General features: G+C 39.6%; 1 protein-coding gene across 2 annotated transcripts in view; it reads left to right on the top strand.

The window, feature by feature from the left end:
* The window catches only part of pitpnm3 (PITPNM family member 3), a 92,822-nt gene that overhangs the window by 10,887 nt on the left and 67,617 nt on the right, over positions 1–14,318 (top strand). For both annotated transcript variants that reach the window (XR_009131480.1, XM_058080424.1), the window contains exon 3: positions 10,544–10,639. Coding sequence is in view for 1 of the 2 variants with exons in the window: in XM_058080424.1 (XP_057936407.1) it covers positions 10,544–10,639 (96 nt within the window). In the remaining variant the exon portion in view is untranslated. The remainder of the gene's footprint in view (positions 1–10,543; positions 10,640–14,318) is intronic.

Raw genomic sequence — 14,318 nt, 5'->3', positions numbered from 1 at the left:
AAAAATCCCAAATCCTAATTGTCTTCTTTTGCTATTTTCCAACTTGTCCCACCCGTGTAAACACAATCTTGCCTTCTCACATGACCAAACCATCTCTGTCCAGCCTCTCTGACCTTTTTCCAGATGTCTAACTTGGGCTGCTCCTCTGATCAGCTCATTTCTAATCCTTGTTGCTCCCAACTAAAACCTAAACATCTTCAGCTCTGCCTCCTGTATGGTGGTCAGAACTGCTGTCTCGAGTGCTACTCGTACAAGTTCCTCCTTCTTTTAGAAATAAGTGTTTACCAGTCATTTCCATGTTGCTGTCCTTTAAAGCAAACCTGCCCATCATCATTTCATCTCCTCTGTTTCCTTTACCAACATTGCTATTAAGGTCTGCAACGATTACCACCTCTAGGAATACTACGCACCAACTAATCCAGCCAACAGCAGAAATTATTTTTCTCTTTGAACTCACAACCAACTTGTGGGGCATATGATCAAAAAAATATTTCTCCAGTTTCAGTCATCATCCCCATAGCTCTGGCCAACACCTCAGTGACACTGGAATTCAGGATAAAACAGCATACACCTTCCTCCAGTGCTTCTTTCTAGTCTTGCTGCCTTTTCATCTGGTCTCTGAGACACACAGTATATGAATTTTTCTTCTATCCATCATGTTGACTGTCTCCGTACCCTGTAGTCCTTACTCTCACTGCTACCTCATCTCTTCTTATATGTCTTCCCTGTCTCTGTCATAGTTCACCCTGGCACCGTGTCGTTCGCCAGTCCCGGTTGTTATTACATTGGACTTTGAGTCTTTGCTTTGCTTTGAGTGATTTGCATATTTGTTTGGCAAGGTTTTACACTGGATGGCCTTTTTTGACGCAGTCCTCACCATTTTTCCACCAGGCTTGATACCTCGAAGTACATTGATCTGAATTGCAGAACATTAATAATCCTCTCTAAGCAGCAGGTCATGTCTCATGCAAATGATCTACTGCAGTAGCAGTTAAATTTAGGTCAAAAAATGGACGTACCATTTTTTTAGCCATGCGATTTTTGGAGTTCGCCAAATAGGTATTCCTTCTTTGTTCGTGGAGAACGTAGTTGTGATGATCATGATGGAGTCACACATGGAGGACATGAGATATCTGAACATGTGTTGGCCGCACTAATTAGATATATAGATCTTTGTAGATCTTCGAGAATCTGCACATATTCCAGCTATATTTCCTTGGAGATCCAAAACCATCTTTTTCAATTTGTTCCACCCACGGCCCGCCGTCGGGTGCGCCCACTCCACCATGATTGGAGCCACGCCCAAGTGTTCGGAGGCAGGCCCATATAAGTCACCGGCTGGATGGTTAAATTTCCAATGACAAATTACATTAACTAGTAATATAAAACATATTACATTATTTAAATAACTTAGATTATACTTAAACTAACTATTATTTTTCTATTAGCAGAGAATACAAATACAAAGTGGTGCCCTATGTATAGGGTCAACTTCCCATAACGGACATCATGTAATGGTAATGGTTTTATTTCATTTGAACATGCATCAGATTACAATTGAATGCATCACATAATCAGTTCACAGTTCCACATGTCCAAAAGGAGTAGGAAGAAGCAAAGCTTATTAAATCCTACCCCTCCATCTGGTACTTTGACAATCAGTAACTGTTACATTTGTTCACTTCCTGCTTTCCTACTTTTTTAAAAAAAAATTTTTAATTTTAATTTTTTTAAATTTTTTGTCATATACCGAAGTACAAGGTGATATGACCATCCAATGACATAATGGGTACCATAGTAAGTGTCAATATAGTGATATATATAGCACATCATGACTGGTTCAAGACTCTTCATCCTTGTATTTAGCAAACATCAACTGCTTGTATTGTTTCTTGAATTGGCTCATCGTTGTGCATTGTTTGAGTTCCTTACTCAATCCATTCCATAGTTTGATTCCACATACTGAAATGCTATGGCTTTTTAACATAGTCCTAGCATATAAGTGTTTCAAATGTAGTTCTTCCCTGAGATCATATTTCTCCTCTCTTATAGAGAAGTATTGGATGACATTTTTAGGTAATTGGTTATTTTTAGCCTTATGTATTATTTTAGCTGTTTGAAGATTAACTATATCAGCAAGTTTAAGTATTTGTGATTTTAGAAATAAGGAGTTAGTATGTTCTCTGTAGGTGGCATTATGAATTATCCTTACTGACCTTTTTTGCAGTACATTTAGCAAGTGAAGATTGCTTTTATAGTTATTACCACATATTTCCACACAATAAGTAAGATATGTTGTTCATGTTGTTTTTCTTTAGACAACAAATTAGACTGAATCATGCAACTCAGTTTTCTTCAAGATGGATTTTACACAATTTGTTGATTTTCCAAAGAAGTGCCGTGTCCTCAGTGATTTGTTTTTGTTGAAGTCAGGTTGTTGATGGACACGTGAATCTCAAAGTACCTTCAGGGCACCGCCCGGACATTCACGGGAGACCGGTTTTACTGTTGTGGCTGTTGACTGAACATCAATTTGCAAGTCACAGGAGGAGTGTACGGTCTATGACATTCACTTATCTTTAAGCCGGACAAACACATTGCAGTCATTGTTCCAAAGACATAACACAAATGGTAAACCAAGTGGATTCTCGGCCGGTCGATAAACATTAACAGTGTGGCTGTCCATCGCTGTAGTGAAGATGGACGACATCCAGTATGATAGTCCGCACAACTTGGACTGATTTAACATTTTGGAGGGCAGCTTCATCTTCTCTCTGGCTCTCATTGACAGTAGCGATTGATTGGAACTGTGCTGAAATGAGTTTTGATTAAATTGGAGGGCAAGCTATTAATAGCTGGCTCACACAGGAGAAGTGTCGCTATTGTGTTGAGTTTTTTTTTTCTGCTGTGGAATGAACACAGCACGACTTTATCATCCAGTCAGCTCCAACTGATGCTGTGGCATCTTGAATGTTAGAATTAAATACAGAGGCACTTTTCATTTCCTGTCCTTTCATCGTACAGTAAAGAAGCATTATTGCATTTCCTCCTCTTACTGATTCACACTGAATCAGTTGTTGCCTACCGGAGTCAGTGTGAGTGGCATTTTGCGGCAAGCCAGACGGACTCAATGCGATCCCGGGGTGAGATGTTTTGTGTAGATTCTTGCTGTATTTGCAAGTGAAGGCCTACTGTCCTTCCTCTTTGCAGCTTTGCCATCAGATTTGACCCAGTAACTCCTCAGGGTGCCGTTAGTTTGTAAAAGTTCCTTGAACGTTAAACGGCACTAATTGCAAAATGAAGTGTTGCAAGCAACCATCTGGTTAGGAGAGGGTGAGATAAGGACATGCAGTGAGAAGAAATTCCTCAAGATGTTAAATCAGATGCGATCCACGTTGAAGAGGAAGTGCTTGGCTAAAATAAGTCCTAAAAAAGGATACTCCTGTGGGACTCTATGAAGAATGAGAGTAAACATTCCCACATGTGTTCATGTAGTAGGAAGGATAGGAATAGGAAAAATATAATCCTACTGGAATAAAACCATCTGATTCTCAGGAAAGTCATAAAATGGAATTGCTGTAGATTTAATGGATTGAAAATCATTTGATTTCTGGTTCGACATTAAGATCCAACCTCTGAGGGTCTGAAGAACAAACATTCATTCATTCATTTGGAGCCTATCCCACCCTGGACTGGTGGCCAGCCAATCACAGGGCACATATAGACAAACAACCATTCACACTCACATCCATACCTATGGACAATTTGGAGTCGCTAATTAACCTAGCATGGAATGTGGGAGGAGACCGGAGTACTTGGAGAAAATGCAGACTCTACACAGAGATGGTCGAGAGTGGAATTGAACTTGGGTCTCCTAGCTGTGAGGCCAGCATGCTAACCACTCCCCACCGTGCAGCCCAAGAACAAACATTCATTCATTTTCTACTGCTTTTCCTCACGTAGGTAGCGGGGGGTGCTGGAGCCTATCCCAGCTGTTTTGGGGCGAGAGGGGGGTACACCCTGGACTGGTGGGCCAGCCAATCACAGGGCACATATAGACAAACAACCATTCACACTCACATTCATACCTATGGACAATTTGGAGTCGCTAATTAGCCTAGCATGTTTTTGGAATGTGGGAGGAAACCGGAGTACCTGGAGAAAACCCACGCATGCACGGGGAGAACATGCAAACTCCACACAATGGACTCGAACTCGGGTTTTCTTGCTGTGTGGCCTGCGCGCTAACCACTTGAGCACCGTGCAGCCCTAAATGGTAGTATTTCATTCATTCATTTTCTACCGCTTTTTCCTCACAAGGGGTACCGGAGCCTATCCCAGCTGTCTTCGGGTGAGAGGCAGGGTACACCCTGGACTGGTGGCCAGCCAATCACAGGGCACGTATAGACAAACAACCATTCACACTCACATTCATACCTATGGACAATTTGGAGTCGCCAATTAACCTAGCATGATTTTGGAATGTGGAAGGAAACCGGAATACCCGCAGAAAATGCAGACTCCACACAGAATTGAACTTGGGTCTCCTAGCTGTGAGGCCTCCATGCTAACCACTCTTCCGCCATGCAGCCCAAGAACAAAACATGACGGACCCAATTATTTCATGCCACTACAACTAATGCAAGTCGTCTTTTCCAGAAATAGTCGGCAATCCAACAATCGTATTAAAAGCCCGAGATAGAAAATGTGTTCTTGAAGCGATACACCGCTGTGCTTCAGTACGTATCTCCACAGGTGTTTCTTTCTCAGACACTGGTCCAATTGAAAGGACAAATCTTGCACAGACATCTCATGAGACCAAGTGCTGCCTATCTTGTGAAAGCTGCAAAATGAATGACTGCATGTAATACATACACACTTTGTCCCCGCTGGGTCCATCGGAGGCTAAGCAAATAGTTACCCAATTTAAATCATAGAGAAAAAAAAACCTCTCAGGGATTTATTTCTCACTGATTGCCTACTGCTTTGCTGATTGCATACAGCTGTATGATCCACGGTCAGATGATGGATTCTTGTCGGCGTTTGGCTGTATGTTTTGCATTTTAACGCAGTTTGTTTGCAGAAACTACAAGTACAAGGATTTTGACCTCCATTAATGAATAACATATACATACTTGTATCAATTATATGCAATATTAGGGACTTTCATTTATCTGATTTTTGGCATATTCTCAACATATATGGATATGAATTAAACAAGAAAGGACACCAGAGGTACTGGTGCATATTGATTTGATTTCATGCATTTCCATCCCCTGCCTGTATATTGATTTGACCTCTAACCTGTTTTGAAAATTAACCTTTCCGTGAATCTCATTCTCCATTATCCCATTTGTCATAGACTTTTATTGCTTTTTTTTTGGAATATGAGAAACATCTTGCTGTACTTTTGTACCTGTTTAGCTTTCTTAAAGCCTGCATTAACTGCAAGATGGAAAAGTGGAAGTATTACCGAGTATATTCCAAATCTATTCTGTATTCTATCAGGGAAATATAACATTTGTGCCTTTATTTATAATTGGCTAGTTCCTTTCAGTGTCATATCTGTGTGTTATTTATTTTTATTATCTGTATTGAACCAGTCATGATGTTTTATACATATCACTATATTGACGGTTACTATGGTACCCATTATGTCATTGGATGGTCATATCACCTCGTACTTCGGTACGGGACAAACAAAAAAAAACTTAAACTATATTAGGAAAGTAGGAAGTGAACAAATGTAACAGTTACTGATTGTAAAAGTACCAGATGGAGGGGTAGGATTTAATAAGCTTTGCTTCTTCCTACTCCTTTTGGACATGTGGAACTGTGAACTGATTATGGGATGCATTCAATTGTAATCTGATGCATGTTCAAATGAAATTACCATTACCATATGAAGTACATGCAGACTATCCTTCTGATAGTTCTGATACTTTGTTGTAAAGGTCTGATCACTTCCTGGTGAGCTAGGATATATATACCTCCATGTTGGCAGTCAAATTCATGACTTCTCTATGGACAGATGACAAGCCAAGAGAAAATACATTTATTAGAATACAGTTCAGTGGACAAATATTAATATTTATTTTGTTGTTTATTTATTCATCATGACAGCCTCCACTGACCACACTTCACTAGGGAGGTGCTTGTCGCTGCCGTCCTTCTGCAGAGAGGCAAAGCACAACTAAAAATAAAAACTAAGGAGTACTTTTACAACAAAGTAAAACATCTTTTCCTGCATTAGATGGATAAGAACAGGGACTTCCTACACAAATAAACACAAGACCACAGATGGTTTTCAGTGAAATATCTTTTTCTTGTTATCCTCTTTATGATTAATATAAACATTGATGAGAACACAAGAATTAATTCATTCATTTTTTACCGCTTATCCTCACGAGGGTCGCAGGGGTGCTGGAGCCTATCCCAGCTGTCTTCGGACAAGAGGCGGGGTACACCCTGGACTGGTGGCCAGCCATTAACTAGTTATGTAGATCTTTGTAGATCTTCCAGAATCTGCACCTATTCCAGTTAGCCAGCCTGGTGGACAACCATTCACACTCACATTCATACCTATGGACAATTTGGAGTCGCTAATTAACCTAGCATGTTTTTGGAATGTGGGAGGAAACCGGAGTAACGCGCTAACCACTCGACCGTCCGTGCAGCCAACACAAGAATTAAAGAAAGTAAAAACAACAACTAAGGAGTGAGTGCCTCACTTGCCAAGAACCAGACTGACAAGCTCCTCCATGAATATAGAATATAGATGCATGGACAACCAATTTCCATAAGTGGTATACTTTGTATTCAAACGACAGGCTGTTCCGCATAAATTTGAGCTACTTCAATGAATTACAAATTTACTTTGTTGGGGTTTTTTTGTAGTAGATTTCAAACACTGAATGTCGTCTTTCTTTGTATTTTTTTTGGTAGACTTCTAAAAAATATCTAGTAATTTGATCTGAATATGTTAGTGTTCAGGCGGGTTCAGGTCGAGTGGTTAGCGCGCAGACCTCATAGCGAGGAGACCGGAGTTCAATTCCACCCTCGGCTATCTCTGTGTGGAGTTTGCGTGGGTTTTTTCCAGGTACTCCAGTTTCCTTCCATATTCCAAAAACATGCTAGGTTAATTAGCGACTCCAAATTGTCCATAGGTATGAATGTGAGTGTGAATGGTTGTTTGTCTATATGTGCCCTGTGATTGGCTGGCCACCAGTCCAGGGTGTACCCCGCCTCTCGCCAGAAGACAGCTGGGATAGACTCTAGCACCCCTGCGACCCTTGTGAGGAAAAGCGGTAGAAAATGAATGAATGAATGTTAGCGTTCATGGTTTTTTTAATTGTGGTGGACTAGCCAGGAGTCGGCATTGGTGCTGATTCTGTTGACCCCCAGTGCAGCTGTAGCTACAGATGTACCTTACCACCAGCAGTGTATGACTGTTGAGTGACTAAATAATGGGTTCTCATTGTAAATCAGTGTTGTTGACAGCCTCTCCCTAGGAAACAAAATAGTGTCACTTCCTGTATGTGCGACAGCGTCACCTTTTCTTGACTTGCAGGAAGTTAGATATTATGTTCTGATGCTTGCACTCTATGCAGTCTTGTGCTTGTCACTCAGTATTTATGGAGACAAGGGTGGAATGTAAATGTCCTCCAGGAAAGAGCAGCAGCAGCAGCTGTATCATTCCGATAGCCAGAGGGGGAAATCATATTGGCAATGGCGGTTTTTGATATAGGTCACATGGGCAATTACCCAGGGCGGCATTCTCTAGGGGGGTGCCGCAAGGATGATGGAGAAAAGAAATATTTTTGTCTTCATCAGGTTGAGATGTGTGTGTCAGACGGGATATCGGCATAACAAATTTTATTCTTAATACTATATAATATTCAATGTATTGTAGGCTCAAACAATGTTGAAGCAAAACGTGCAAATTGTGAGTCAATATGAGTTGAATCTTGGATTTCATTGTGGGAAGGGGGGGGGGGGTGTTTTTACAGCTTTCAGACCTGCATTGCATGGCGGTACACAGGTTAAGATCCACTCCCACTCGCTCACACAGAGGATACTCGGCTTTTATTGAGTGCCTGTATTTAATTGCCCAATGAAGCAACACACAAGAAACACTTTTACTTTGACTGTTCCACCCCTACAAACTAAATATAGCAACCGGGTATTGCAGTAGTATCAGTAGTAGTGGTAGGGGCATCTGATGCATCTTAGGGATGTACCATTTTTCTTTTCTTCAAGAGAGTACTGCTAACTTCCTGCTTCTCAAGATTGACGTTTTTAGATCGATCCCCGATTAACTGATTCTAAGTGCATTCATATTTTCCCACATTTTAAATAGATGTAACCCTTTTACAAATGTTGAATAAGCTTTAACACATGTAATACCAGCTGGAGCAAAGCTTATGTATTAATAAATGAATTATTCACCTTTTTAACCGAATAGTTTGCAACATAAACAATATGTCACAAAAGAGTGCAGATGTCCGCCAAACACTGTAGTTGTTCAAATACAAAAAGGCTAGCCTAAAATGAAAACAAGTTAAAAACAAGTTACTCATCCAAAATCCTACAAAAGCAAGTGTCATGTACACACACTGAAGCACAATACGAAGCAATAATTGAGCCGAGGATGAGTGTCGATAAGAGAGCAGCAACAGGTGAGTGTCCCGGTAAGGCTTATAATGGAGGTCTGATTATGATTGCTTTCAGGTGTGTTCGGGTGCAGGTGTAATCACCAGCTGTGCATCCTTGGATTTTATTGTGGATTTCACCCAGATATGCAGCTATTTATATATATATATATATATATATATATATATATATATATATATATATATATATATATATATATATATATATATATATATATATATATATATATATATATATATATATATATGTATATGTATATATGTATATGTAAGTAGACAACACAACTTTTATACATTTTTAACATGTTCAAATAACCTTCTAAATTTTAAATGTCATTGTTTAATACTGCAAAATATATATGTTAAATGACTGAATACACTAATACATGTATGACATTATTATTATTATGCAATGGAATCCATCATTGTGTTTATTTGCATCATCCATCAAGATAAATTGTGCAACATTCCCATTAATAATAGTATGTGTAATTTTTTTGTAGCAATTTAGTGCTGGCTATTTAGGATCTTAGTACACCTGGCAACATAGCATACATTGTATGAAAGCTAGGAATGGTAAAAGCTTTCCTGGGCAGTTAAAGAAGGTTTTAAGGAGGTGACTGTAGATTCTATTTGGGTTATTTCTCAGATTAAGTTTCAAGGTCAAGGTGAAGGTTGACCAATATTTCTGGTTCAATCTTAGATATTCTACTGTATTACAGTGTTTTTTATTTTATTTTATTTGGTTAAGAATTTAAATGGACTTTTATTTCTCAAGCCTTGTAACATTCATTCATTCATTTTCTACCGCTTATCCTCATGAGGGTCGCAGGGGGTGCTGGAGCCTATCCCAGCTGTCTTTGGGAAAGAGGCGGGGTACACCCTGGACTGGTGGCCAGCCAATCACAGGGCACATATAGACAAACAACCATTCACACTCACATTCATACGCATTCACTCGCCAATTAACCTAGCATGTTTTTGGAATGTGGGAGGAAACCGGAGTACCCGGAGAAAACCCACGCAAACTCCACATAGAGATAGCTCAGTGTGGAATTGAACTCGGGTCTCCTAGCTGTGAGGTCTGCGTGCTAACCACTCGACCCCCATGCAGCCTGCCTTGTAACATGTTTCATTAAATTACACTTACTACTACTTATTGGAGGCTGCATGGCGGACAAGAGGTTAGCACGCAGGCTTCACCGCTAGGAGACTCGAGTTCAATTCCACCCTCGGCTATCTCTGTGTGGAGTTTGCGTGGGTTTTTTTCCAGGTACTCCGGTTTCCTCCTACATTCCAAAAACATGCTAGGTTAATTACCGACTCCAAATTGTCCATAGGTATGAATGTGAGTGTGAATGGTTGTTTGTCTATATGTGCCCTGTGATTGGCTGGCGACCAGTCCAGTCCAGGCCTATCGCCCGAAGACAGCTGGGATAGACTCCAGCACCCCCACGACCCTCGTGAGGATAAACGGTAGAAAATGAATGAATGAATGAAAGTACTTATTGGAAGATACTTTCTAGCTAGTGTATACGTGTATACATACTGGATGATGAACGGTATTGATCCCTGGTGGGGTGCCCTTTCACCGTAACAATTTATTGCATTTCTAAGTCGCTACATGAAAGTCCATATCGACTGACATTAAAAATAATTAAAAATGCTCCCTTGCTGGGTCACTTGTGGGGCTTGAAATGGCTGCAATGAAAGAACAATTTGGGTCGTCTCACCTGCTGTGGCCCCCAAAAGACTATACCGACTTGGCTTTTTATTCCCAACATGCTAATAATGTAATAGAGTCAAGAGTTTTACATCCAATATAATAATAATAATAATTCTTATTTGTCTTCTTTTTCTGTGATCCTTAGGTTCATCACGAAAGCACAGCGCCACCCATTGGTGTCTGCAGAATATTGCACAAGAATCTGTCGACAGCTCAGATGAAGAGTTTTTTGACGCCAGAGGTTGGTGTTGCATGGATTTTACCTTTTTGTTTATTCTAAAATGTACCAAACATAACTGCATTCGTGAAATGAAAGGATTTAAATGATTTATTGTACCTTAAACGAGTTGGCAGTAAACATAATATTGACTAATAGAACACAAAGGAGAAAGCCAAGTCTTCCAGGATCTAACTTTGGATAGCTCGTAAATAATTAAAAAGAAAAAAAAAAAAACCTATGTGGGACCTCGGTGATTGCAGGTCCCTGTGGACGTTTGTTGACGGCTTTGCCAATAAAACAAAACAAAGCTAACAACGTTAGTGGCATGGCGAGTAATTAAGCCCACTGCACTGCTGAGATGGAGGATTTGTTCATCCAATAATTAACAACCACTTGTGCCAGCTGGAAGGCGACAGCTTCCCCAGTGGAGATATTTATGGTTGCTACGTGCACCAACGACTCAATTCATGGAGCTAATAAAAGATATTTTGGATATTAGTATTAGCCATTTTGACTAAAGAGTCGCTAATAGTCATTTAAATGGTGTGTGGCTGGTAATGAAATATCAAATGCAATTAAAACGTGTTTTTCGAAGCTATTCACTTAAAGCACAGCATTGACACGCTAACTAATGCAACGCGCACAATTAATTGAATGTGAAGGTTATGTGCGCTTTTATGTGAGACTGCGTCATATTGGACATAATGGCTCTAGTTTGCATGGTTCGTCCTTCAGTCACGACTACTTAAGCATGTGTATGACGCTGTCAGTTCACCGTTTTTACAATAGGCAACATGCATAACCAGGAAAAATAGAAAAGTCTCCACTATATGAATCCCAGTGCTTATACTGTATTAGTAATAATATTTTCTAAATAACCTTAAAAGGACATTTGTCCATTTAGGCATCCTTGATCCTCGATCAATTGGTTAAGCGTACATACGCGTATGTATTACGACCCTGTGTCAGCAGGAAATAGTCACAAAAACTATTTTTACTGATTTTAGAACTCAGTGCACATATATATATATGAAGGTTGGCTGTTCCTGCGACTTATACTCCAGAGTGACTTATAAATGAAAAAAACTGTTTATGTTACATAAACACTAGACGTTGTTTATGTTTATTTTTTTGTGTAGCTGAATAACTGTTGTGTTAGCATATCTTACACCTATTCAGCCTGTTCTCTATTCTTTTATTAATGTTAGAGCGTGCCTTCCAAGATGACGTAATGTCTGTTTTGGTCAAGTAGTTTGTAAAATAAATTACCCACAAAAAATGCGACTTATGTATGTTTTTTTCCCTACCTAATTATGCATTTTTGGCATTGTGCGACTTATACTTTGGAGCGACTTATAGTCCAGAAAATACGGTAATTAAGTTCCAATAACAATAAAAAGAGAGCCCCCTACTTGGCGGCAATCAGTAAACAATAGGACTAGTACCGTATTTTCCGGACTATAAGTCGCATTTTTTTTCATAGGTTGGCTGTTCCTGCGACTTATACTCCAGAGCGACTTATAAATGAAAAAACTGTTTATGTTACATGAACATGGACACCTTTTCTGTTCATGTTTTTTTTTTTGTGTAGCTGAATAACCATTGTGTTAGCATATCTTACACCTATTCAGCCTGTTCTCTATTCTTTTATTAATGTTAAAACTTGCCTTCCAAGAGGACGTAATGTCTGTTTTGGTCAAGTAGTTTGTAAAATAAATTACCTGCAAAAAATGTGACTTATGTATGTTTTTTTTCCTACCTAATTATGCATTTTTGGCCTTGTGCGACTTATACTCCGGAGCGACTTATAGTGCAGAAAATACGGTATGTATCATCAGCTTACTACTCACACTCAAATTACCCAGGATGCAACGCGACATGACGTCACCATGAAAAAAAAAAAAACGTTGGCTGTACATTGAGCAGCAGGATCGACCAAACGGCGGTGTCAAGCAGGATATATTGCGAGTTGGTTCGCTTCTTGTTTTCAAAGTAAAAGCAGTGATTTATCACTATGTTTTTTTTTGTATGAGAAAAGTAAGGGGGTGTTTTATTTTGTGAAAATAACTTGAAGTGCGTTGGTCAATTTGGCTAGCTTAAATTTTGCAGAAATTGTAAATGGTTGGTATTCGGACAAATAAATTCAGATCTAAATTCAGGATCTAAATTGATTTTTAAAAATATTTCAATAAAGTAATGTATTTAAAGAGTTTAGAGTAGACGTAGGGAACCTATGGCTCGGGAGCCAGGTAGGGCTCTTTTGATGACACTATCTGGCTCTCAAGCATTTCTTACCACAATAAAAATTTATTTTTGCTAACATTTTAAAGTAAACATCACAGAAATCACTGTTAAAAATAATATTAAAAATCAAAACTTTCTTATGCATTTTAATTCGTCCATCTATTTTCTACTGCAATACGGCCGACCATATCCATCTTTCCTGATGATATTTTCCAGGTCAAACACCAAAACTTGATTATTACTGGCTAATGCGGTAGTCTACCTCGGTCATTGAGATGTCAAAAAAACATGTAAATGTAAACTTTCCTCCTTTAGTCAAATAGCTAAAGCTGCAGAACCAAGCCTTCTGGTGATGATGGCCAAAAGAATGAAATACATGTACTGAATACGGTTCAACACTATGCAGCAGCAGAAGTTGCATTAATGGCAGCAAGTATTTGATTTATTATTAGACACTGCGCTGCTCACGAAAGTATGCTGGCCACACCCCATTGGCGTGGGGTAGTGTGCCTGGTCTACGTAATTAGAGCCCATTATATCTAAAACTGTTGGTCTTACATAAAAATGCACACATTTTATTGCATTTAAAATGTATATGGCTCTCACAGATACACATTTTAAAATATCATGGCTCTCTTAGCCAAAAAGGTTCCCGACCCCTGGTTTAGAGCGAAAGTGAAACCAGCTTCAGCCTGTCGATTTCGGCTTGGGTAGGAGCGCAATGCATTGTGGGTTATCATGTAGTACACTGCAGTGTAAACGCTTTGCATACTGTCTGACGGATTGTGGATGGTAGTATGTAGTGTGGATAGTATGGGCATGGAAGTATGTAGTAGTTAGTATGCGGTTTTCCAACACAGCCAGTATGTGTTGCCTTGCACGTGTGTGATTTAGCGCTGCAGTACGAGTGAAGGTGATAAAACATACACACACTATCATATCCCCCCATCAGCAACATGACACCCACCGCGAATACAGTTTGAGCAATGTCTGACTCTGCTGGATGACAACTGTGATAAGGAGGAATGTTGGATTATGTTTGTTGGAGTGTGCACGCCGACTTGATGGAATGGTTGCCAGATAAATACAGTGGAAGCTCCATATTCCCTGATTCCGCACATTTCTGAATTGGACCAAAATATGGGAATAACTATGACGTCAATGTCATTATGCATAACAAGACTTCAGTTCACTAGAATTTATTCATTCTCTATGTTCAATATACACACAATGCAACAGATTAGGCATAATGGGCTCTATATTGGTCAAAATTTTTGTGAGTGGCGCAGCACGGCACACCCGCACCTCCATCCTTCCCACCAGAGATGGGCTGTTAAGAAGCACGCCACGGAGATGAGCAATGAGTAGAACTATCTTTTGCTGTTTCTGGCAGGGTCTCTAAAATATTCATTTGGGGTTTTGCAAGCCAATCACAAGCCATTCCAGGTTGGAGCTG

The sequence above is a fragment of the Doryrhamphus excisus genome, chromosome 8, assembly GCF_030265055.1.
Source record: "Doryrhamphus excisus isolate RoL2022-K1 chromosome 8, RoL_Dexc_1.0, whole genome shotgun sequence".
Taxonomy (NCBI): Eukaryota; Metazoa; Chordata; class Actinopteri; order Syngnathiformes; family Syngnathidae; genus Doryrhamphus; species Doryrhamphus excisus.
This window is presented reverse-complemented; position numbering and strand designations above follow the sequence as displayed.